At 48.6% G+C, this 23,795-nt stretch overlaps 2 protein-coding genes across 4 annotated transcripts in view; both read right to left on the bottom strand.

Moving 5' to 3' along the window:
* The window catches only part of LOC134013494 (F-BAR and double SH3 domains protein 2-like), a 19,022-nt gene extending 4,981 nt beyond the window's left edge, over positions 1-14,041 (bottom strand). Inside the window, exons 1-13 of the mRNA XM_062453002.1 lie at positions 13,784-14,041; positions 11,836-11,933; positions 10,924-10,969; positions 8,079-8,155; positions 7,808-7,952; positions 6,680-6,813; positions 5,842-5,896; positions 5,562-5,690; positions 5,207-5,329; positions 4,143-4,238; positions 1,316-1,432; positions 406-504; positions 1-47 (exon numbers count right to left, since the gene is read on the bottom strand). Of these exons, the coding sequence (XP_062308986.1) occupies positions 1-47; positions 406-504; positions 1,316-1,432; positions 4,143-4,238; positions 5,207-5,329; positions 5,562-5,690; positions 5,842-5,896; positions 6,680-6,813; positions 7,808-7,952; positions 8,079-8,155; positions 10,924-10,969; positions 11,836-11,933; positions 13,784-13,804 (1,187 nt within the window). The 5' untranslated portion in view covers positions 13,805-14,041. The remainder of the gene's footprint in view (positions 48-405; positions 505-1,315; positions 1,433-4,142; positions 4,239-5,206; positions 5,330-5,561; positions 5,691-5,841; positions 5,897-6,679; positions 6,814-7,807; positions 7,953-8,078; positions 8,156-10,923; positions 10,970-11,835; positions 11,934-13,783) is intronic.
* Positions 14,042-14,430: 389 nt separating this feature from the next.
* LOC134014075 (protein FAM168A-like) overlaps positions 14,431-23,795 on the bottom strand; it is a 19,743-nt gene continuing 10,378 nt past the window's right edge. For 2 of the 3 annotated variants that reach the window (XM_062453946.1, XM_062453944.1), the window contains 6 exons: positions 23,000-23,080; positions 21,287-21,412; positions 19,486-19,721; positions 19,170-19,338; positions 18,879-19,008; positions 14,431-18,465 (listed from right to left, as the gene is read on the bottom strand). In XM_062453946.1, coding sequence (XP_062309930.1) covers positions 18,893-19,008; positions 19,170-19,338; positions 19,486-19,721; positions 21,287-21,412; positions 23,000-23,080 — 728 coding nt within the window. In that variant the 3' untranslated portion in view covers positions 14,431-18,465; positions 18,879-18,892. The remainder of the gene's footprint in view (positions 18,466-18,878; positions 19,009-19,169; positions 19,339-19,485; positions 19,722-21,286; positions 21,413-22,999; positions 23,081-23,795) is intronic. The other variant, XM_062453945.1, reaches the window with a different exon arrangement.

Genomic DNA, 23,795 nt, shown 5'->3' with positions numbered 1-23,795 from the left:
GCCTCCCTCAGCAGGTCCAGACGAGCTTCGGCTTTAAGTTTCACCGTCTGCAGTGACATCATCAGTGTGAGACAGTGCGTGCAGTGACATCATCAGTGTGGGACCGCAAATTAGAGCTGAATTTGAGTCTCGACAGTGGTGAGAGGCGAGAATGTGCAATGTGTTTTCCATCCAGCAGGGGGCATCAGAGCCTGAGGGTAAGATTATTCGAGTGGCCGTTTGCTGGTTAAATGAGGAAATTAGAATTGGCTTGGGTGGGGGGTGGAGGGAGGGGGGAAAACAACCAAAAAAGTATGTGTGTGTGTGTGTGAGGGGAGGGGAAGGGCGGGGGTGTATGTCAGCGGGGTATATCTAACACATAATAATTTTCTCTCAAGCACACAAACACACACACACTCTCGTTACCTCTGCTCTGCGTAGAGTCTCCTTAGCCCCCTCTATTTTGATCTCCAGCTCTGCTCTGTTCTGCTCTGATGAGCCCTGACTCCCAAACTCCTCCAGGGCCTCAAACGCAACAGTCAGAAACCATAAAATGTCACTCAATGATGAATAAATGAAGAAATTACAGAACTATGTTGACATTTCTATGGAGAATACTCCTCTACTCAACTGGGACTCAATCACAATAATAGAAAACAAAATAACCTACAAAAATCAATAGGAAAAAAAGTCCAAAATTAAACAATAAATTAAGCATTAATATTGCTCAGCATGACTTGTAAGGAAACAATTAGTTTATAATTAACTGCAAACATTTCTTCATAGGGACACCAGGAAGTTAGCAAAGAACATTCTAGACTGTCGTAACACCTTACAACACCGCAGATGGGCAAGAGATAATGCTCGACTAGTCAGTAAGGATACTGACTATTAAAAATGTTTTAATTCCCCTCTGACACATTGCACTTCTTTTGATGCTGTCAATGATTGCTCCTCCATAACCTAGCTGGCATGTGTCAGTTAAAGGGACGCTGCCATAAAACATTTACTTCCTCTCTACGGACTCTCTCATTGGATCAAATTGCTCCTTGTCTCAAACCCTGGGCTCCAGACACTAGAACTGATCTTGTTCTCTCATTCCCTCTCTCTGTCTCCCCCCCTCACCCTCTGTCTCTCCCTCTCTCTGTCTCCCCCCCTCACCCTCTGTCTCCCCCCCCTCACCCTCTGTCTCTCCCTCTCTCTGTCTCCCCCCCCTCACCCTCTGTCTCTCCCTCTCTCTGTCTCTCCACCCCTCACCCTCTGTCTCTCCCTCTCTCCCCCCCCCCCCCCACCCTCTCTGTCTCTCTCCTCCTCCCCCTCCTCCTGTCTCTCTCACCCTTTGGCTATGGATGATGTTCTTGTGTTCGCGGGCCACCCTGGTGGCCCACCTCCGGGCCTCCTTGTCCAGGCTGTGCTCCTCGCTGGTGCCCCCCTCCCGCTCCAACGTGGCCACCTGGAGACGGAGACAGACAGGGAGGAGAGAGAGACAGGGAGGAGAGAGACAGGGAGGAGAGAGAGACAGGGAGGAGAGAGAGAGACATGGAGGAGAGAGACAGGGAGGACAGAGAGACAGGGAGGAGAGAGAGAGAGAGAGAGAGAGAGGGGGAGAAGAGAGAGACGGGGAGGAGAGAGACAGGGAGATAGAGAGACAGGGAGATAGAGAGACAGAGAGAGACAGGGAGGAGAGAGAGACAGGGAGGAGAGAGAGACAGGGAGGAGAGAGAGAGACAGGGAGGAGAGAGAGAGACAGGGAGAAGAGAGAGAGACGGGGAGGAGAGAGAGACAGGGAGGAGAGAGAGACAGGGAGAAGAGAGAGAGACGGGGAGGAGAGAGAGACAGGGAGAGAGAGAGACAGGGAGAGAGACAGGGAGGAGAGACAGACAGGGAGAAGAGAGAGACAGGGAGATAGAGACAGGGAGGAGAGAGAGAGACAGGGAGGAGAGAGACAGGGAGGAGAGAGAGAGAGAGAGTGGAGAAAGAGAAGTGAGAGACAAGGTCATACATTTAGATAATCATCATCACAAAGAGAGTGAGGACGAGAAGGTCGAAGGTCACGATGAATATAAACCAAAATACATAGCTGCAACATATCTCAAATATTCCATGGAAGGTCTTGGCCACTAATATCTGATTTCCGACTAGGTGTCGGTAAATATGCCTGAAGAGATTCTGAGAAATGAGTTAGGTCTAAACATGACAAGAAGGGCCTCATTGAAGCAGGGTGTTATTCCGGAATCTGGATAAATCAGCTGTCTGTGTTAAAGAAAAACAACCTTTAGGAAAACACTTCCTGTAGATGACCTCAGCCAATACACAGCCAATCCATGCCTTCCATTTCGATGATCTCACAGGAGAAAAATAAAGGCAATGCACCAATCGTGCTCGTCTCCACAGGTTCTCACAGCCAGACGGTCTATTCTGGCCTGTTCCTGAACTAGTCAGGCAGAGATGATGTGTGCTATAGTTGTCCAACTTTTGATCGATCCATCTCAATCACAAGGTCAGTACTGTTGAAAGCACACGACCAGTCCAGTCATAGATATAGATCTAGCTCTAGATATATGCATAGATATAGATAGACAGACACACAGATAGATTGATAGAAAGATAGATATGGAAGAATGACATTGATTTAAGGACGCCGTCACAAGGAGTCAGGTTTCATCAAGATAAGGTCACAGCTGAAAAGCTGAATAACAGAGGCAGACTGATGGTGCTTGTTAGGGGCGGGGGATTTATATATATATATATAGTACCAGTCAAAAGTTTGGACACATTTTACCCATTCAGGAAAATGTGTCCAAACTTTTGACTGGTACTGTATATATGTGTATATGAGAGAGAGAGAGAGAGAGAGAGAGAGAGAGAGAGAGAGAGAGAGAGCGAGAGAGAGGGGAGGAATAAACTGTGTTTTTGACCAGGAAGCTGTAAATAAATGCCCATAGATCACTGAGGAGAGCCACACTGAGGTCCTGTCAGAGCTGCAGAGTGAGTGTGTGTGTGTGTGTGTGGGGGTGAGGGGGGTCAGGGTGCGGACGCTCCACAAAGCCCCCTTTTCACAGACCGCCGTCGTCCACAGACCTGCCTGCAGATCCAAGCGCCCCCCCCCCCCCTCCCCCCACCCACTTTCCCTCTCTCCCTCTTTCAGCTCTTTTCCGGATCCCTTCGTCCCGTGGCAGACGGTGGGTGGAGTGGGGGGTTCCAGGGAGGAACGGCGGAGAAGGGGTGGGGGCGGTGGGGGGGGTGCACTGCATCACTAATGTTTTCTTTAGGAACAGGCCACTGCTTGTTTGACTTCCAACAAAAACAACAAGAGGGCTCGGAGTTCGAACAAATTGTCCAGTGTGTCCAGTGTAGGGGCAGAGAGGGTGGTAGGAGAGGCAGGGAGGGTGGTAGGAGAGGATGGGAGGGTGGTAGGAGAGGATGGGAGGGTGGTAAGAGAGGTAGGGAGGGTGGTAAGAGAGGCAGGGAGGGTGGTAAGAGAGGCAGGGAGGGTGGTAGGAGAGGATGGGAGGGTGGTAGGAGAGGATGGGAGGGTGGTAAGAGAGGCAGGGAGGGTGGTAGGAGAGGTAGGGAGGGTGGTAGGAGAGGCAGGGAGGGTGGTAGGAGAGGATGGGAGGGTGGTAAGAGAGGCAGGGAGGGTGGTAGGAGAGGTAGGGAGGGTGGTAGGAGAGGCAGGGAGGGTGGTAGGAGAGGATGGGAGGGTGGTAAGAGAGGTAGGGAGGGTGGTAAGAGAGGCAGGGAGGGAGGTAGGAGAGGATGGGAGGGTGGTAAGAGAGGCAGGGAGGGTGGTAGGGGAGGCAGGGAGGGTGGTAGGAGAGGATGGGAGGGTGGTAAGAGAGGCAGGGAGGGTGGTAGGAGAGGATGGGAGGGTGGTAAGAGAGGCAGGGAGGGTGGTAAGAGAGGCAGGGAGGGAGGTAGGAGAGGATGGGAGGGTGGTAGGAGAGGATGGGTGTGAGCATGCTGGCATGGCTGGGTCACCTGGGAACAGGGATCACACTGCCACCTGTACACACCCTGGTCAACAGACAGTTACACCCTACACACACACACACACACACACCACGGGGCACCAGACAGAGGCCGAGAGACAGAGAGAGAAAGTAGTTGAGAGAGAAGAGAGAGAGAGCGAGACAGAGAGCGATGCATCATGAGGATCTTACAGAGTCCGTGTTGCTGGGCTGGAAGAGGAGAGCTGAAGCGTTGTGGAAGACTGGGTTCTGCTGCACAAACAGCTGCTGGTGGAACTCCTGGACCACCTGGAGAGACACACAGACACACACACAGACACACACACAGACACACACACAGACACACACACAGACACACACACAGACACACACACAGACACACACACAGACACACACACAGACACACACACAGACACACACACAGACACACACACAGACACACACACAGACACACACACAGACACACACACAGACACACACACAGACACACACACAGACACACACACAGACACACACACAGACACACACACAGACACACACACAGACACACACACAGACACAAAAGATAACCTAATAAAGCAGCGCAACAGACAACTGATATCAGACAGACGCTGCCAAATGCAATTATGTAAAACCCTCACATGACTGTTATCATTATGAAAGAGTCTCTTTATTCCAGCCTTTGAACGCTCGCCGGGTCACTGTTGTCCTCCGTGCTGTTCTGGTTCAGCCAGGCCAGCGGAGGACAGGTCTGTGTGACAAGGACCGCCGCGGTCGTGTTGAGGTGCTGACCAGACAGTGGTTAAAGTTCACGAGCGGACACACAAGAGACCACTCACATACTGAAGACAGACAGGCAGGCAGGCAGAGATACAGACAGACACACATAGAAATAAAGGCAGAAAGACAGAGAAAAACAGACAGACAGACAAATGTAGCATTGCAGAAAAAGTACCGTCAGACAGAAACACAAGCTCTGGCAAAACACACATACGGCTTCCTCACACTGACACTGGTGTGAGTGGAAAAAACAAGCGATCACCACGGTCGAGTTACCAGGAGGCAAGATGACCCCCCCGCAGCCGGGACCAAGAGAGACCAATGGCTGAGAGGTAACGAAGGAGCCGATTGGATAACTGATCGCCACGGGAGCCAGAAGACTCCGGTCATTCAACACCAATTAGAAGCTCATCAATAGTAAACAGTTCTCTCTCTCTCTCTCTCTCTCTCAGGAAAGTTCCTGAGCGAGTTCTCACCCCGGTGGAGCGATCCAGGAGGGAGGTAAAGGCGCTGTGGGCGTCTCGGAAGGCATCCAGCTCGGACTGGCAGAGAGACACCAGGTAATCCTTCACATGGTCGTAGATACCTCCATCCAGAACCTGCCGGAAGCATCCATACAGTTCAGTACAAAGTCGATGCAATCCGTGAATCTCTCAGTCAATAAATGTGATGTGAACACACACACACACACAGGGAAAGAAATGAGATCACTCAACGACAAAAAAAAAAAAAAGGATTTATCGAGCACACTTCAAATCTATCTGCCTTGTGTCACCGATTCATTTTAGTAAAGGGTTAAGAGAAGGCAGGGTGCAAAGCTAGGTGTTTCACCTTGATGCTGTCCATCAGATCGTTGTGGTAGTAGCGCTCCTGGTGTGCGTTGGCTGCAGCTAGCGTTAGCAGGTATTCGTTCCTGGCCTGTGTGGCTTTCGTGTTGCACTCGCTCCTTTTGGCTTTCAGCTACAACCCCGCAACAGAGACACAAACACACACAACACATGTCAATTCATGTGTTTTGTAAGATTTCGACTTTCAGACGTCCATGTGGTACAATTAATATTTGAGCACTTCTGTGTTAGCTAGGCTAACAGACTGGAGCTAACCCTCTCACCTTCACACTAGCCCTCTGCAGACTGGACCTAGACTGGAACAGACTCAGTTTGGACCTGAATGGAAGTAGGGCATGAGAAGAAGAGGAGCAGAAGACAAGAAGAGGAGGAATAGAACAGGTAGAATGAGGAAAAGGAGAGGAGAAGGAGACGAGACGAGGTGGAGGACAGCGAGGAAGGAGAGGAAGGATGAAGCTTCAGTTACACAACCCCAGACAAGGTACACTCTCCAGAACATTTGAATGTTGTTCCAGCCCTCGTGATGCACTATATTCCACTGCAGCATTCAAATCATATGTAGATTGTACACAGGTGTACGGGTGGAGGTTGTACACAGGTGTACGGGTGGAGGTGGTGGGATGGAGGTGTGGGGGTTGTACACAGGTGTACGGGTGGAGGTGGAGGTTGTACACAGGTGTACGGGTGGAGGTGGTGGGATGGAGGTGTGGGGGTTGTACACAGGTGTACGGGTGGAGGTGGAGGTTGTACACAGGTGTACGGGTGGAGGTGGTGGGATGGAGGTGTGGGGGTTGTACACAGGTGTACGGGTGGAGGTGGAGGTTGTACACAGGTGTACGGGTGGAGGTGGTGGGATGGAGGTGTGGGGGTTGTACACAGGTGTACGGGTGGAGGTGGAGGTTGTACACAGGTGTACGGGTGGAGGTGGTGGGATGGAGGTGTGGGGGTTGTACACAGGTGTACGGGTGGAGGTGGAGGTTGTACACAGGTGTACGGGTGGAGGTGGAGGTTGTACACAGGTGTACGGGTGGAGGTGGAGGTTGTACACAGGTGTACGGGTGGAGGTGTACAGGTGGAGGTGTGAAGCGGCTCGCTCCATACTTGGCTTCCAGCTCTGCCTTCTCTCTGACGGCCTGGGCCATAGTCTCCGTCTCCTGGTACTTCTTCCTGGTCTTGGTGAGGTCCTTCACAGACTCCTGGAACTCTGCTTGGACGACCGCTAGCTGGTCAATACTCTGGGGGAGGAGGGAGGTAGAGAGATAGATGTGTTTACCCTTAGACTTGAATTTAAAACGTTGTCGATTTAGCAGGCGATTTTATCCAAAGTGACGTGCATATTAGAGTACACTGAAAGCACAGCAGATGATCAAGGATCAGAAGAGCAGAGTTCTACAGTATTTCATGCGTCAGAGTCGGTATTTACTAGCCACATAGCAAAGAAACCACATCTCAGCTACCAGGCACAAAAAATGAATGCTGCAGTGCAACAATAACATCAAAATTCCTCAGCTCCAGTCTTTTAAGTTGTGTTAAACAGCGAGAGGGACGTGTGCTCTTAGTCCGAGTTCTGCCTAAGCTACGATTTGCCAATCAAGTTCCTTGACCACCGAACCGTGTCATCTAGTTACAGGATGAAGGAGCCATCATGGTGTTCTTGTTAGGGTGGGGGGGTTGGGGAAAACAGGGAGGGCATTGTTGACGGTGGTCTCGGGAACGTGGAGATGTAACCAGAGAACATCAGGCACAGGGCGGACCTGAAGGACACACTATCTGACACGGACGAACGCGAGGCCACATACCGACTCGAGAAAGTCTAGCTGTCTGAACGAAGGAGGGGGGAAGGAGAGGGGGGAGGGGGAAGGAGAGGGGGGAGGGGGAGGGGGGAAGGAGAGGGGGGGGGAGACATGTCTGCCGACCTGCCTCAGTCCTGCGGGAGATGTTAGGTCTTTACTGAATAGTCTGAAAAAGTTGTTCCTTCTTCCCATCCACCCTTTGTTCCTTCCTTCCTTTCACCCACCTTTCCTACCTACCTTCCTTCCTTCCTCCTAGCCTTCCTCTCCCCCCCCCCTTCCTCTCTCCCCCCCTTAAATCTCTGACCCAACACTCACCTACCGAGACCCCGCTGAACGAGGTATGTGAAATATTATTATATTCTCAAGAATGGAAGGGGTGTAGGATAGGATCCGTTTTCAGAGGAAACGGAGCGGGGGTTTGGTTTGGCTCCGGTACCTTCCGGAGCTGCTGTTCCTTCTGCAGTCGGGCAATCTTGGCCGGCTCGGCCACCTGGGTCTTGTAGTTTTCGCAGGCACCGATTCGAGACTGGGTCAGGTGGATTGTCCCTTCCAGGTAAGATTTCCACACAGAGTACATGTTCCTGGCACACACACAAACACGTAATATGCTGATTTAACCCAGAGCTGAGGGGAATGTGGATTGTGTGAGAAAGAATGTTTCTGAGTGTGTGTGAACGAGCATGTGTGTGTGTGTGTGAGCGTGTTACCTATGATCTGCCGGCTCCTCTGATAGGTTGTCGGGCCACTCCCTCCTGAGATACTGATTGGCCAGTTTTTGTAGAGCCTGGAAGTGAACCAGAGACAGAAGGGATGACCTTTAACCTCTTCACCCACGCCATATTTCATGCCTCGTTTTTACCACTAGATACAACAGCCTGTTTCATTGCCATCTTACGACCTTGACCCGTGAACCAGAGGGCAACTTAGCAGTAGGTCTAAAAGGAGAACGAGGAGAGTGGGGCCAAAAGAACCAAGAAAAAGGTATTTTTTACGAGTATTGCCAGTTCGCCACGCAACTTTAAATCCAGGTTCTTTTTCCTCCTGAGTGCAGGGTTGTGCTTCAAGCCAGACCTAAGACAGTTCTGGCTACATTGTGTACAGTCGTGCAAAGTGGTTAAACTTGCTTATAACTCAGTATGACTTGAGTTTTGACAAGGCACGGGTAGACTCGTATTTGAGTGAAAAATGTAAATAATTTCGACCACGGCCATGCTCCCCACACCACCACCACCACACCGGCTGTGAGGTTAGACTTTGAGGAACTGAAATAGCATAGCAGAGTAAACACGGAAGAAAATCAAGACAGGAAGAAATATTTCTGGCCTGTCAGTGTGGGGTCAGGGGTTTGCTGGAGGGCTGATGTGAGATGATGCGTCTCAGAAGGAGAACTCTCACCTGCCTCAGCTCCTGTTCCTGCTGAGAAGAGCTATGGGAGTCAGGACGCACAGAGAGGGAGAGAGAAGGGGTGAGGGAGGGAGGGAGGAGAGAGAGAGGGGAGAGTGAGAGGGAAGGAGGGAGGGAGGGAGGGAGGGAGGGAGGGAGAGGGGAGAGGAGAGCGAGGGGGTGAGAGAGAGGGTGAGAGAGGGGAGAGGGAGAGAGAGGGGAAAGGGAGAGAGAGGAGCCCTCAGAGTTGGCCAGAAGGATGTGTCTGAATAGAATGGTTAGAATAGGAGGTTAGGAGGAGGACGGTGAGAGATAGAGGGGGGCATTCTATCACTCCCCACTGCCCTCGGAATACCAATCAGATCACTGCCCTCTGAATACCAATCCGATCAGGGCATTGGTACGGCGCAGGTGTGGGAGAGAGAGAGAGAGAGAGAGAGAGAGAGAGAGAGAGAGAGAGAGAGAGAGAGAGAGAGAGAGAGAGAGAGAGAGAGATAGAAAGAGATAGAAAGAGATAGAAAGAGATAGAAAGAGATAGAAAGAGATAGAAAGAGAGATAGAAAGAGAAAGAGAGAAAGAAAGAGAAAGAGAGAGGGGTGGAGAGGAGGTAGGAGGAGATGGAAAGAAGGGGTTTCAGAGTCACTCTGACCCACTTTGATTCAACAGTCTCTGGTCGGTCACATGACCAGACAGCGGCGCGGCCCCGGGTGGGACAGAGGGCGCCATTGAACCTGAGACACCTGCTGCTTTAACCGCTAAGCGGGTCAACTATCCCTGCTGCCAGCCCTGGGGGAAGGGGAGGGGGGACTCGTTTATTCACAACACAGGCAAACAAGAAGCTCAAACACAACACCTGTTGGAAACAGCAGATGCATCGATGGAGACGTCTTTCTTAACGTCGCTACATTAGCTACATTAACATTCACACATCCTTCACTTCTCCCATACGCACTGGATGAAGGAGTCTCTCAAACGAACACATTAACAATTATATATATTTTTTTTTTGTATTTAATCTTTATTTAACCAGGCAGAATCATTTAAGAACAAATTCTTATTTACAAAGATGGCCTGGCAACTGAATTGCGCAGAGTGTATCTCCAAATCATTACAGTGCATTTGATAACCGTCTCGTTGGTTTCATTCCACTGGGCATGTTAAGGTTACGTAATCAAGTGCACCCAAAGTATCTGACGGTGGTTTACGACAGCCTCAGGTCTCAGGCTGTTTTGTAACTGTAACACTATCTGAGCGTGCTAGCTGGCAGGGCGAGTTCCCCAGAGGTCAGACAACAGGAAGAAGGCTGGGAGCGGAGGTGATTTACAGCTCCGTCACCGAGATAGAATGCGGCCGCGGCCTTTGGGCACAGACGCACACAGCCACCCCGCCGACAGGTGGCTGGAGAGTTCCCAGTCGCTGCTAGCACACAGAAACACACAGGAAGTCCACAGCCAGGCTGTAGAGCGACCCCTGAACCCCAGCGTGTGAGATGCCAACATACTGCTGTGAGGTCTAGGCAGCCAGACCGACCGGCAGGCAAGGCAGGCAGAAGCTCTCGTTGTTTTACTCTGTAGAGACAAGGCCGTCTACAATGAGTCTTTGCCCTGAAGGGGTACAGAGAGGATGGTGTGTCCTCATCAGGGAGTTCCATGGAAGGTTTATATCTTCGTAAGGCTGGGCTGGCCTGCAGCATATGGCCTCAGGACAGGACGCTTACCACTCGGACGGGAACTCACTGGACCGGTGGCACAAATAATGTATGTGTGTGTTGTCTTGTTTAGGTGTTGTTCTGTGTGGGGAGGCTTATCATTATGGGATGCGCCCAATTTTGGTTGTTGATGAATTATCAAGATGCATGGTACAAGATGAATCCCCCTGCCCCCTCTTCCACACACACACACACACACACACACCGTTGAGGCTGGTTTTAGTAACCCCCTCCAGTGCCGGGCGCCTCTTTCTCAGTTGTGAGGCACATTCCTCACAGAGACGTAAAGCCGTAACAGACCAGCCAACAGCAAAGGGAACTTTTTAGACGGTCAACTGACATCCGCAGGAAACTCGGGACCAAAACAACACCACGTGGAGGACGCAGAGAGAGAGAGAGAGAGAGAGAGAGAGAGAGAGAGAGAGAGAGAGAGAGAGAGAGAGAGAGAGAGAGAGACTCACCTGGGCATAGTCTCTCTCGACAGCTGCCTTCTTCTGACTAAACGTCCTGAGGATAAAAGCAAGCAGAGGATCTGAGTTAATACAACCCAAATTACAAATCGAGTCAAAAAGGACCCTTTAGAACTTCAGACTCTGAAGCTGCATGCTAGATTACTTACCCAAGTCCCCCCCCCCCCTTCACATGCTTATCTTCTCTCCTCAGCCACAACAATTATTGGATTCCCCAAATATGTATTAATGCTAACAGTGTTCAGTCAGAAGCCGCCATAAGGTGAGGTGAATGAGAAAACTAGAAAGTGTGTTGTTTAGTCATGGTCACCAACCATAACAAGGGAAACAGGTGACTGGCCCTAAAACCCAGTTTGTGAGGTCGACCTTTTTCACAGGACTGGTCTTGCATTCTCCAGCGTTCAGGCTGTCCTGACTCGACACATACCACTTCCTGTACAAGAGTTCTCCTCTTCCTGTCGTTCTTCCGTTCTTCCCTCTCTCTGCATCCCTCCCTCCCCCCTCTCCCTCCCTATTCCTCCCTTCCTCCATTCCAGTCGTTCATTTGCTTTACTGTTGTGCCAAACTTTTTGTTTTCATTTCCCAAAAAGCTGTGGTGATTTTCTGATAACAACACTAGACAACATTCTGAATCTCTCTCTCTCTCTCCCTCCTTCTCTCTCTCTCTCTCTCTCTCTTTTTGGTGAGGTTTGTGTAACGTGGCTCTGTTCCTTCCAGCAAATCGCAAAAAGCAGATCAAACATCTGGAGACAGTCCATACTTTCTCTCTGCCAGCTGTTGAGAATAGCATGAGGTTCTTTCAGGCCTGTCCCCCCCCCCCCACCACCACCCCCCTCCCACTCTCCAACCCAGATTCTCGTCCCCCAAACCCCCCCCCCCCCCCCCGGCCACTCCCCTCCTCACCTCAGGTCCTCCAGCAGGTCACACTCTGTCTGATGTTTGACCTGTAACCTGCTCATCTGCTCAGCATGGGTGTGTTTTAGCTCCTGGGTCACCTTGACCTGTGGAGTAGGGAAGTGTGTATGTGGGGGGGGGGGGGCGGGGGGTGGCAGAAACACCACATCAGAACCCTCAGAAACACACAGCTGAACCTTCAGAAACACCCAGCTGAACCCACAGACTGTCTCCTGCCCCCCATCCCCCCAAAAGGTTAGAGTTATATATACACTTGCTTCATTTTAGAATGAATGAATACAGAGTATATTCACTTATCATCACTGACACTAAGCCAAAGCATATCTCCAGTCACTCCTACTACACCACTGGTACATGCATGAAACTGTCAAAGTCTTGTGGACAGCACCCCACAGGGACATCATTGAATTAGTTTCCCTGTCTCCAAACACTTGAAGTGTCTGGTCATTTAAATCCTGCATATGGCGTGTACGGTCTAGTTTAACAGTCTGAGTTATACTATCGTAAGTGACTGTTTCCTGCTCTGTTTGATAGCATATCAGCTTGTCAAGATTCCCAGCAGCAATTTACGACTCAGTCTCATCTGATCTATCTCGATCATTAAGGAGGTTCAGAGGTTGGTATAGTACTTAGTATTAAGTAATACTTAGTAACAAATACTTTTGTACAGTATGTGAAGTATATTAAGTTAGTATATAGCAGGGTTGGTGTTTAGTCAGGAGCATATAGGGGATCTAAAGTCTAATGAGCTCGGGTAAACGGTGTCTCGCGGGGTCTCGCGGGGTCTCTGAGGAAGGAGAGGAGGGAGTTCTTGGCCGTGAGGTTCGGTAATGAATCCTGATGACCCAGACTCAAAGTTACAAATTGGGAGTGTAGTGAACCAGGAACTCCGGTGCTTTGGATTTCATTTTGTCTTTCAATTTCTGACTACGAGCTGAACCAATTGAATGTGTTGGATTTTCGACGAAACTTGTTTGTGTTTTTCGATTTGCTTTTATTTGTTGATTTTTCGCGGGTGGGTGCAGGAAATATACTTACTGCAAGTACCTACAATCTTGGACCGTTGAAAAAGTTACAGAGCAAGTCGACTCAGACAACTCTAGTGATGTGAAACATCTGCAACTTCTTGTTCAACAGTGTAGTCTTTAAGGGAAATTCACAGGGGACCAAATAATAACTCATGAGATCTATAGGGACTCAAGGGTTTCATTCTCTTGAATGACTAAGTAGGTTCACTGACATTTAATTCCAACTGAGGGTCAATTATCGCTGACTCACTCATGAGAATAATGTGGACGAGTTAAAATGTCATGGTCAAAAAAAATAATATTTGAAAGATAACATCGATACGAGTTTTACCATCAAAAAGCCTTCCTTAAGATAGATAAGCCGTAGATCCGTAGGTATACATTTGTCACATTGATTTCTTACCGCATTTATATACCATAGAGTAACATTAAAGATCAGAAAAGATTGCCCTCTGTAATGTTGTGCAATGTTTTTGAAATATGATACCAAGAACCTTTTTTTGCGCTGCATCCCTACTTCTATTTTTTAAGCCTCAAACGTAAAACATATTTAAACCCTGCAATAAATATTTCCGTCTTGTTTAGCCAATGTTTTGCTTTGACCGAAGTCTAGATTTACAGCATAATTGAAACCACGCAACAATGTATCCCGTTCTCCCTTTTCCCCCAATATATTAGACCCCTACTTGGGGCATTTCTTGCTAAGAATGTTCATCACTTCTATTCACGATTGCACGATAAACAGCAACGTTGCCGTACGAATGCAATTTAATTATTTGAATCGACAGTCCGAAGGTTTACAAAGTTACATCTGGAAGTTGTTCAACAACAAAGCTTGCATCTTCCAAGAATTAAATATGCAACACTCGTCGAAACATTTGAAGCAAAGTAGCAACGGGACAACTCACCTTTCTTGGCGGAGGTTGCATTTTTCTTTTTTGTCATTAAAATATCCTGGAAAATGTTGGAAATTAATCCGTCCACGCAACGTGGATTATATGATAATGCAAGAACAAGAGCCACGCACGGGTAAATTTAGTCAGTTTCGGGCGGCCATGACGACTCAACTCAACACACGGACGAAGTCCTGTTCAAAATACTGGCCTCGGGGAACATAGAAGCGAAGTTTGCGATTCAGCGGCGTTTCCGGTGGTGGAAGGATGGGGAGGGCGACACGCCGAGGAAGTGCACGGGACTTTTCCTTTGGGTCAGATGGTGGATGGTGGAGAGACATGATCGCAGATGGGGAATTCTTTCGTGGCCTTGATGCCCCTGGTGGCCGCTTCCTCTCCACAAACATGGATTAGTTGGGGATTATATGATGAATCCCTCCGACTCACGCGCACATCTGTGCAATAATACGCACCTATTTTTAGGCTGCCGCTTTTTACCTCAAGATGCGGATAAACGACTCCAGTGGAATAAATAATCATTCTAAATAATTCATGGACACACTTAAAGGCAATAACTTAATGTGCAATATTTATATTTGTTTATTTATATTTATATCGTTTTTCATGCTGGTGATGAAGCGAGAAAAACACTCAGGGAACGCTTGACTTTTTGGGAAAGATTTTAATAGTTATTGAATGTTCTACATCGTACAGTAAATATAATACAATTACAAAGTTGCCTTACGCCTGTCACCAGGCTCACTAACCATCCTCTTGAACAACATAAAAACGAAAACAAATTTACACTTCATATACACAAGTCTGATGTGGGTCTCTGCAATAAGAATCCCAACCTAATGTTACAAAAATGCTCCACCAGCGTTGCTGCAACATTTGTGACAGAACCTTGCAATAACGTTGGGTCACTGGTTGGGGGCCCTTCTCAAGGTTCTGACGACAAACTTAATCTGGAAAATATTTTATCTCTTTCTCCTGGAAGACACAGAGCTTATTTCTAACTGTATATTACCGTTTCAAATCAGAGTTGTACAAGGCTGAAGTGCACGACCAAAACGATCTGAAACAGTAAAGAAACACCCTTTCTGGTTCAACCTAGGGGTCACATCCCAACCGAAGGTGTTGAAACACTGGTCACTTCCAACGCTCAGTCATCTTAACACTTAGCCTTGGTATCTGCTTTTAGCCTATATGTCTATGAACAGACTGTTATGTGTTTCAGAGCCCCCCCAAGTCTCTGAAGGTCTTGAAAGGGGCCAGCGAGTGAGGACCTATTTCCCTCCAGTCCGTGGACAGACCTGGGTCAAGTTAAAGTAAATGAGGCGCGTTCGATTTGCTTTACAACGTGCAGTTCTCAGATCCGATCAACTGGTTCCACTCCTTATTTGACAGTATTTGCGAATAGTGATTGACCCAAGTCTGTTATCAACCCTCTGCTCACCCCCCCAGACTTGTGTTCCACCCAACCTCGTATGAAGTTCCTCAACACAGACCAGCCTCAGCTGAACCCATCGGATCCTCTACCTTAAGAATAATAAACATCAATCATTAAAACTTTAAATAACACTTATGGTAAGAAGCGCTTAAATCACATACCAGAAATGAATCGTTATTAAAAAAAAATTAAATCTGTTTTAAACACCAAGGTTATACTCGTACACATGGTTGATTTCCTCTGAGGTTTTTAAAACCCAGGATTTAGGGGGGGCATCCTGGTGTTCTACTGGACCTGGGATTGCGCAACAAGCCATATGCAGCGTTCTGTCCCCATCACATTTCAAATTCTAGTGAAGAGCTGTAAAAAATAAAAATATTCTTTTTTTTTTTTGTTCTTTTTTTTTCTTCCGTTGTTGTCGTGGTCAATGGTCTCAAATTAAACAAGCTTAATGTGTCAATAAAAATATTTACTCTTGTTCTCCAAATCTTTAGCACAATATTAATTTAGTCTTTAAATTTAGATGTTGTTGTTTCTGCAGGCTCTCTGTTTTGATTCTTTAATAAAGAGGAAGGGTATAATGTTCGTATTGTCTGCTCTGAACTCCCCTCCCAAGGTATGGAGGATACACTCACACAAGACTGCATACACACACACACACACACTCGCACACCTACTCTACCTTGGTAACCTTGGTAACCTTCCTATACTCATTTGTCCTATACTCATTTGTCTGTTGGACGAACCATTCCACAAACAAAAACCCAGATGAAAAAGTTCCAAATCAATATGTTGCATCTTTGAACGATGGTCAACTACTTGCAATCCACTAAATTAAGTCAGATGATAGTGTTTACCCAGAACAGATACAGTATATTATCCCTAAGCCTTAAGTTTACAGCCAGTTTACAGAGACCAATGTGTACCTTACCAAATCAAACTGAACTAAAATGAAGTCTCCTAAACGATTCCGTACCTATTTGTTAGCATAGATTATTACTTTTAGATGCTTGTGCAATATTTTTTTTTTGACACACTCACACGACAACTCTGATATGTGGTCACGCACAGGAGGGGGTGAGGGGGGAGGGTAGAGGGTGCTCAAACTGTGACCTCACACCCCTTAGAACCCCGTAACAACCTCCAGTCACCCCAACCCTGTCCCTTGGAAAGTCCACCATCATGACCCTTGACCTTCCCCTCGACCCTCAAACAACCAGTCTGATACTTCTGGTCCACAATGGACGTGACCTCTGACCTCTATCCACGACCTAGTCTCACTGTAAATCCCCCTCCGGCCTCTTACTTTCTATTCACCAAACGTTTCCCTCAACAGCGCCTGTTATTGTATGCCCAGGAAGTCAAGATATCCTGGCCTGGCTCCATTAGAAAAAGAAAAAGGAAAGTCCTAAAGGACAGAAGCTATTCTGGTGCGAAGTGGACTAAGCAACCAGGTACCGCAAAAGGTTTAGCCAACATGCAAACGCAACGATTCAGGATTTCACAAATTCCTTGGATGAAAAACGATGGTTTGCGAATGTAACTGCCAGTGTTTTTTCTCCAAATGGGTTTGAACTGTTACAGGAAGTACAGATACTACTTCCTGTTGTTACGTGCACTGACCGAAATTCATATCAGTAACGTTAATTTTAAAGAAGCAATTCTCGGAGCAGGAGCTGATTTACTTTGAGGCCAGGCGTCATCTCTTCTTCCATCCCTCACATACCTGCGCATCGCTCTCTGTTGCCCCCTACAGATCACCTGAGGAACTGTCAACGCTAATCCGGTTTTAATGCAGTCCTTGCTGGCTGTTTGTCTATGTAAACATGATATGAAATCATATCTTTATTGCCAATAACAATAATCTCCAGTCTGTGGTTCCTTCACAGTTTTGGAGATGGGAGACATGCACAACACTGTGTTCCTCAGAGGACAAGACTAATTACTTTTTTTACATATTTCTTTTTTTGTTCCTCAAACGCTTACTGCCACCTCTCTTGCTCAATTTCTCCCTGGTCCATATGATGTGATACAATTGTGTCAAACAGCTGTCCCCAATTAACCTTACTGTCCCTTTAAATCCTTTAACGTCAGTTTCAAAGGTCACACTGACACCCTGGCTCATCAATCAAGCGCCACAAATGTCTGCAACGCTAACTAGCGCTAGTTCACATCGGAGCATGTTAGCCTTAAGGGAAGATGAATCCAGCCAATAACAAAACCACAAAAAACATTGCCTTCGTCCAATCACAGCCGCAGACACATCTGTATGTAGCTTGTGTGTATATTAGTGTGCGTGCATGTCCTATGCCATCTTTACACAGGTGTATATGCACACTTTGAATACTTAGAGTTTTACATATCGGTTGAGTACGTGTGTGAAGAAACACAACCACTGCTTATTCACGCATCTTTATACCTACATAATAATATATTCATATATGTCCAAGATATTTAAATTGCTTACTATACTCTAGTAGATGTACAAGCTAATTAGGTAGTCACTGACTTCACTGAAATTGTCCTTTAAATGGTGTTGAAATTATGCTTATGGTATAAATCTTTCTCCTACTGGAGTGTTACCACATTGAAACTGTCAGACAGTGGGGTATATTCTTACAAAGCCAAGTTGATGCACTGCTACAAGCTGGAAGACAACCCTTGTTTAACTGTGCTGGGAAATGGTGTTCTTGAACGTAAACCCAAACCAGAAGGCAAATTAAAAAGGCGAGGAAAGTCAGGGGTGACGGCCGCTGTCCCAGGGGATGACTGGGACGAGCCGGACACACCACCCGGACACACCACCCGGATACACCACCCAGAGAGAAAGAAAAAGTTTGATGAAAAAGAACTAGAAACATTTGAAAGTTTGGCAGCGTACAGAGATGTGTGCATCCCCACTGCTGAAGGGATTGGTTTAGTATCAGAACCAAACGACAAGAAACAGACACAGAAACATCGAAAAAGAAAGGAAAAGACAACTGTACTATAAATGTTTTATACTGCTGGTCAGTGTGCCTGTATTTTAAGAGTTTCAAAATAAACGAAAACTATTCAACAAAAAAACAAAAACAAAAACTGAGTCTGGTAAAAAATAAAAAATAAAAGCAGCTTCCAAATATGAAAAGAATGTGACACTTGCACTTTAGTTTTTAGTTCTTGCAGACCAACTTGGTGCCCTTCCAATGACCCTTCTACACCAATGTAAGACTTGAGTTGTTGTGAGCGATGCTTGACTCCAGATCTGAGAGGAGAAGGATGGATGAAACAAAGGGATGACATTGTTTTTTTAATACGAGCAGCACAAAATCAAACATGTTTCATTTTCTATCTAGTCTCTTAGTCTTAAAAGCTATTTATGGCATAGATGCCAGTGATATAATCTCAGGACCGGTGGTTTACCCAAAATAGCCATGGGGCATTACCAGTGGGAGGATCTTGGCTGATCGGAGATCAGTCACTTACATGGACTCAGCCCTGAGACTGTTACAGATGGATGACAGGGGCTGACCTGAGGTCAGTCACTTACATGGACTCAGCCCTGAGACTGTTACAGATGGATGACAGGGGCTGACCTGAGGTCAGTCACTTACATGGACTCAGCCCTGAGACTGTTACAGATGGATGACAGGGGCTGACCTGAGGTCAGTCACTTACATGAGTTGGTGGCTCTACCAGTGCGGAGGCACGTAGCTGTACCCAGGGGTTCCCTGGGGCCGGTAAGTTGGCACGGTAACTGGATGCCCTCCAATGTGTTGGGTGTGCTGAGGTGTGGTCAGCAGGGTGCCTAACACACACACACACGCAAACAAGATACAGACACAAGTCAACAAAAATGTAAACAATTGACTATTTCCACTCACAAAAACCAGTAACTGTGTATCATTACTATAAAAACCATTTCACGTAAATGCCCCTGACCCCTGACCCCTGGTCCGGTCCACTCACCGGCAGACATGGCCATGGTGGTGCCGGCCACCATCCCCATGGCGACGGCGTTGGAGCGTGGGGCGGGGGCGGGGTAGAGGGCGGAGGGGATGCTGTTGGGCTGCACCACCGTGGTGTGGTGGATGACATGAGGCTGGGCGGCGTACACAGGCTGGGTGTAGTAAGCACCCTGGGGGGGGGGGGAGGGGGAGCGAGCGAGGGGGGGGGAGAGGAGGAGGAGGGGAGAGAGAGAGAGGAGAGTGAGAGAGAGACAGCGAGGGAGAATGGGACAGGACGAGGAGAGAGAGAATTGCGTCACACGAATGTCCTCGTTTACCCAGAACCAGCCGGCGGGGAGGCCATACGACCCCGCGCAGAGCAGGGCGGGCGAGGGCGAGGGCGGGGCGAGGCAGGGCGGGGCAGGGCCTACCTGAGTGTAGAGGTTCTGCTGGGGGTAGGCACTTCTGATGGGATACATGGCCGTGGCGTAGGGGTTGGGGGACGGGGAGTAGGGGGGGGGCGCCCCGTTAGACTGGCCTGGGGGGACCTTGTAGGGAGTCCCCGCAGCATATCCTGAGAGAGAGAGGGGGAGGGAGGGACAGAGAGGGAGAGAGAGAGAGAGGAGGGGGAGGGAGAGGCAGGGGGGGAGAGGGAGAGAGGGAGAGACGGAAAGAGGGAGAGAGGGAGAGGGAGGGGGGGAGAGGTAGAGGAGAAAGAAGAGAGAGAGAACAGGAAAGGGAGAGAGAACAGGAAAGGGAGGGAGAAATAGAGAGATAGAGGATGATTCAGTTCCTGCTTCCTGCGTGCATCTCAAACACAAACTGCCATGCTAGCGTGGTCGCATTGTGTTCTGTGACGGTTACAATGATGTTGTCAAAGATGCAGAGAAAGATTAGAAAGACACCACACAGCACTTAGTGCGTCACCGCAGTCCTGTAAAAGCACTGCGCGGATAAAAAGACCGCGCATGATTGTTATGGACTATCGGACCGCATGTCGTGGTTCTCCTGTTGCGGGCCCAGGGAGACGGCTCTCCCAGTCAAAATCCACACATTAAGCACAGACACAGACTTCAATATCCACATTACTCACACACACACACACACACTGCCCTTACGCTATCTACAGGTGGTCTACAGAAACACAGAATCACTAAACTATTAGGGCACAGTGCAAGAGTGAGTCTAAGTTGGTGAGCTGATCTAAAAGCAGACCACCTGTGTCTGTGTTCACGGTCATATGAGTCTGCAACCAGAACTAGCTCCAATACAGAGAACAACTTATGAGACTGATTCAGAGTATATTTTGCAGGGGCTGAGACAAATCAAGCTCACCCAAATATTTGCTGGTGTTTTTAAACAGTAATGGATCTCGGTTATGGAGGCAGGTCTGGTTGCCGTGACAGCGAGGATGATAAAGCACAACAACAAAAAAACAAAGCCAGCGTCATGCCAAGATCCTCCGGTGATGTCACTTCCTCCTCACATCTTTCTCTCAGGCATATTGACCACATACCTCTGCCCTCCTCTGATCTTGAGTCCAGACACACACAGCACCTGAGCTCTGTCTCTCCCTGCAGCCTGTCTCTCTCTGTGTCTCTAGCCTGGCTGTCTCACCCTGCAGCCTGTCTCTCTGTGTGTCTCTAGCCTGGCTGTCTCACCCTGCAGCCTGTCTCTCTCTGTGTCTCTAGCCTGGCTGTCTCACCCTGCAGCCTGTCTCTCTGTGTGTCTCTAGCCTGGCTGTCTCCTGGGACTGTAAGCTGTGTGTGTGAGCACGTCCGTGTGTTTGTGTGTGTACGTGCATGCATTCAATACCCATACTATGACTGACGTGTCTGTGCACTTGTATGTATGTGTGTGTGTGCGTGTGTAGATGAATGTAAAGATGTGTGTGTGTGTGTGTGTGTCGATAGATGTATGTGTGTGTGTACGTGGAGATGTATGTGTGTGTGCGTGTGTAGATGAATGTGAAGATGCATGTGTGTGTGTGTGTGTGTAGATGTATGTGTGTGTGTGTGTGTGTGTGTGTGTAGATGTATGTGAAGATGCATGTGTGTGTGTATGTGTAGATGTATGTGTATGTATGTGTGTGTGTGTGAGGGGGTGTATTCATGTGTAATACGTAGGGTTCATATTTACTGAAAGCAGCAGATGAGGCCTGGTACTGCCTGTTCTCTGCGCTCCCGTCCATGGCCAGGTCATAGGAGCCCTCAGGGGCCCCGGGGGCAGCAGTCGCCTGAGGCCAGCCCTGCTTCAGCAGTAGTACTGTCCCAGACACAGACATGGAGAGGTTACTCACTCACACACACACACACACTCACACACACTCACACACACACTCACACACACACACACACACACACTCACAAACACACACACACACACTCACACACACGCTCACACCCACACACAAAGACAGACTCTGAGACACACACACACACACACTCCATGGCTCAATTAGAGCCAGCAGGTATAGCTACAGTCTCCACTCCTGCAAACCGGCTCCCTGTTCTGAAGAGCACCAGCAGATAAGACGACACAGTACCCTGCTCTGGTCCAGTACCCTGCTCCTCTCCTCCCCCCTCCCCACTCCAGAACCGCCTGCCTCCAGCTATCACCACCTGCCCCACTTCTGACCAGTTATAGCCCATCCTCTCCCAGCTGTGACGAGTTCCTGTGGCTGTGATTGGCTGGATAACCTCCACCAGGTGGCGGTAGGGAGACTGATTTGTTTTGACTGCGTAGCGAGAGGGTGATTATCCACGGCTAAAAAAAGATATAGATGTTTCTCTACGAAGCATTAACTGGTACAACATAGACTGAGGAAGGGGAGGCAGGGGAGGAAGGGGAGGCAGGGGAGGCAGGGGAGGCAGGGGAGGAAGGGGAGGAAGGATCCTGCTCTGAAAACGACTCGCAGAAAACGGCTCCTTTCACAAAGAGAGATCGCTTTTTAATGTGTCTGACTGAGAATGCACTGCACTTATGTCTGACCAATCGTAGCCTGCGCTATTGTCGTCACGTCAGCGGCGAGGTTTTTACTGCAGTCACACACACCCACACACACACACACACACACACACACACACACACCAATCCCGTTGTGTCTTATCTTTTCCTAGCACATTAAACGACGATGTATTGAAGTAGCACTTAGAAGCTCTCTTGCAGTCTAACACATTTAGTAGCCTGTAAACATCCCACTTTAGGGCTCTGTGTGAATGTCATACAATCAGCTTCTCAGTCTACTTTGAATGCAGTGTCCCTGGGCAGACAGAGAGAGAGGGAGGGAGAGAGACGTAGAGATAAAGACAGAGAATAACGGAGAGCGAGAGAGAGAAAGAGAGAGAAAGAGTGAGACAGAGCAAGAGAGCAAGAGAGAGAGGGAGAGAGAGACACTTTGACACTGCGACGTGACAGAGATAAGACCCTCGTGATGATATTCTGATCAGATTTCCATGTAGAGGTATTGCGGGGCCTCAGTCAGTTGCCGTGAGTGAAAGCAGCTCTATGTCAGGAATACACACCTGAGAACTAAGACACTAGGAAGGAGGGGAACCTTCTGGAAGGATTACCGTGGAAACGTACACGGGGGCCTTCAGAGAAGACCAAGTAGGGCTTCAGTTCTGCGTGCGTGCGCACACTCTCATCTGTGTGTTTCTGAGTGTGTGTCTGTGTGTGTGTGCGTCTGTGTGTGTGTCTGTGTGTGTGTCTGTGCATGCAGGTGCTTGCACAGTAGAAAACAAGCTTTCATGGCGATGTTGAATTTGAGATCACCCGATATACCTGCCTGTGGGTGTGTGTGTGTGTGCGTACGTGAGTGTGTGTCAGTGTGTGTGTGTGTGTTCTCCTTACCTTGGGGGTACCCTGGGCTCCCAGTCTGGTAGAGGTTGGGTGTGTATGTGGGAGCAGCAGTCGGGTACCCTGCAGGATAGCCTGAGGAGGGAGAAGAGAGGCACTTAGAACACCACAGTGTGTGTGTGTGTGTGTGTGTGTGTGTGTGTGTGTGTGTGTGTGTGTGTGTGTGTGTGTGTGTGTGTGTGTGTGTGTGTGTGTGTGTGTAAGGGAGGGTTTGTGTGTGCGTGTAAGGGAGGGTTTGTGTGCATAAGTGTGTGTCAGAATGACAGAGAGAAGTGCACATGTATGCATTTGTGTGTGTGTGTGTGTGTGTGTGTGTAAGGGAGGGTTTGTGTGCATAAGTGTGTGTCAGAATGACAGAGAGAAGTGCACATGTGTGCATTTGTGTGTGTGTGTGTGTGTGTAAGGGAGGGTTTGTGTGCACAAGTGTGTGTCAGGATGACAGAGAGAAGTGCGCATGTGTGCATTAGTGTGTGTGGGTGGGTGTGTGTGTGTGTTAGGATGACAGAGAGCAGTGTGCGTGTGTGCATTAGTGTGTGTGTGTGTGTGTCAGAAGGACAGACAGAAGGACAGACGTGGAGTGTCAGAGTGTCTGTGCCGAGCGGATAATCACAGGTTATTACAGGTTATTACTCTTGAGGAGGAAGCTTCACAGTCCCGTCACTGTGATTTACGCCCCCCCCCCTTATGCCCCCCCACCCCCCCTTATGCCCCCCCACCACCCTACAGCTAGTGTTGCAGGGTAGACTGAAATGTAGGTACTTTTCTTTCAATATTATTATTTTTTAAATGG

This window comes from Osmerus eperlanus, chromosome 27 (genome assembly GCF_963692335.1).
Source record: "Osmerus eperlanus chromosome 27, fOsmEpe2.1, whole genome shotgun sequence".
Lineage (NCBI taxonomy): Eukaryota > Metazoa > Chordata > Actinopteri > Osmeriformes > Osmeridae > Osmerus > Osmerus eperlanus.
The sequence above is the reverse complement of the archived record's forward strand: the minus strand, read 5'-3'. Positions and strand labels throughout refer to the sequence as shown.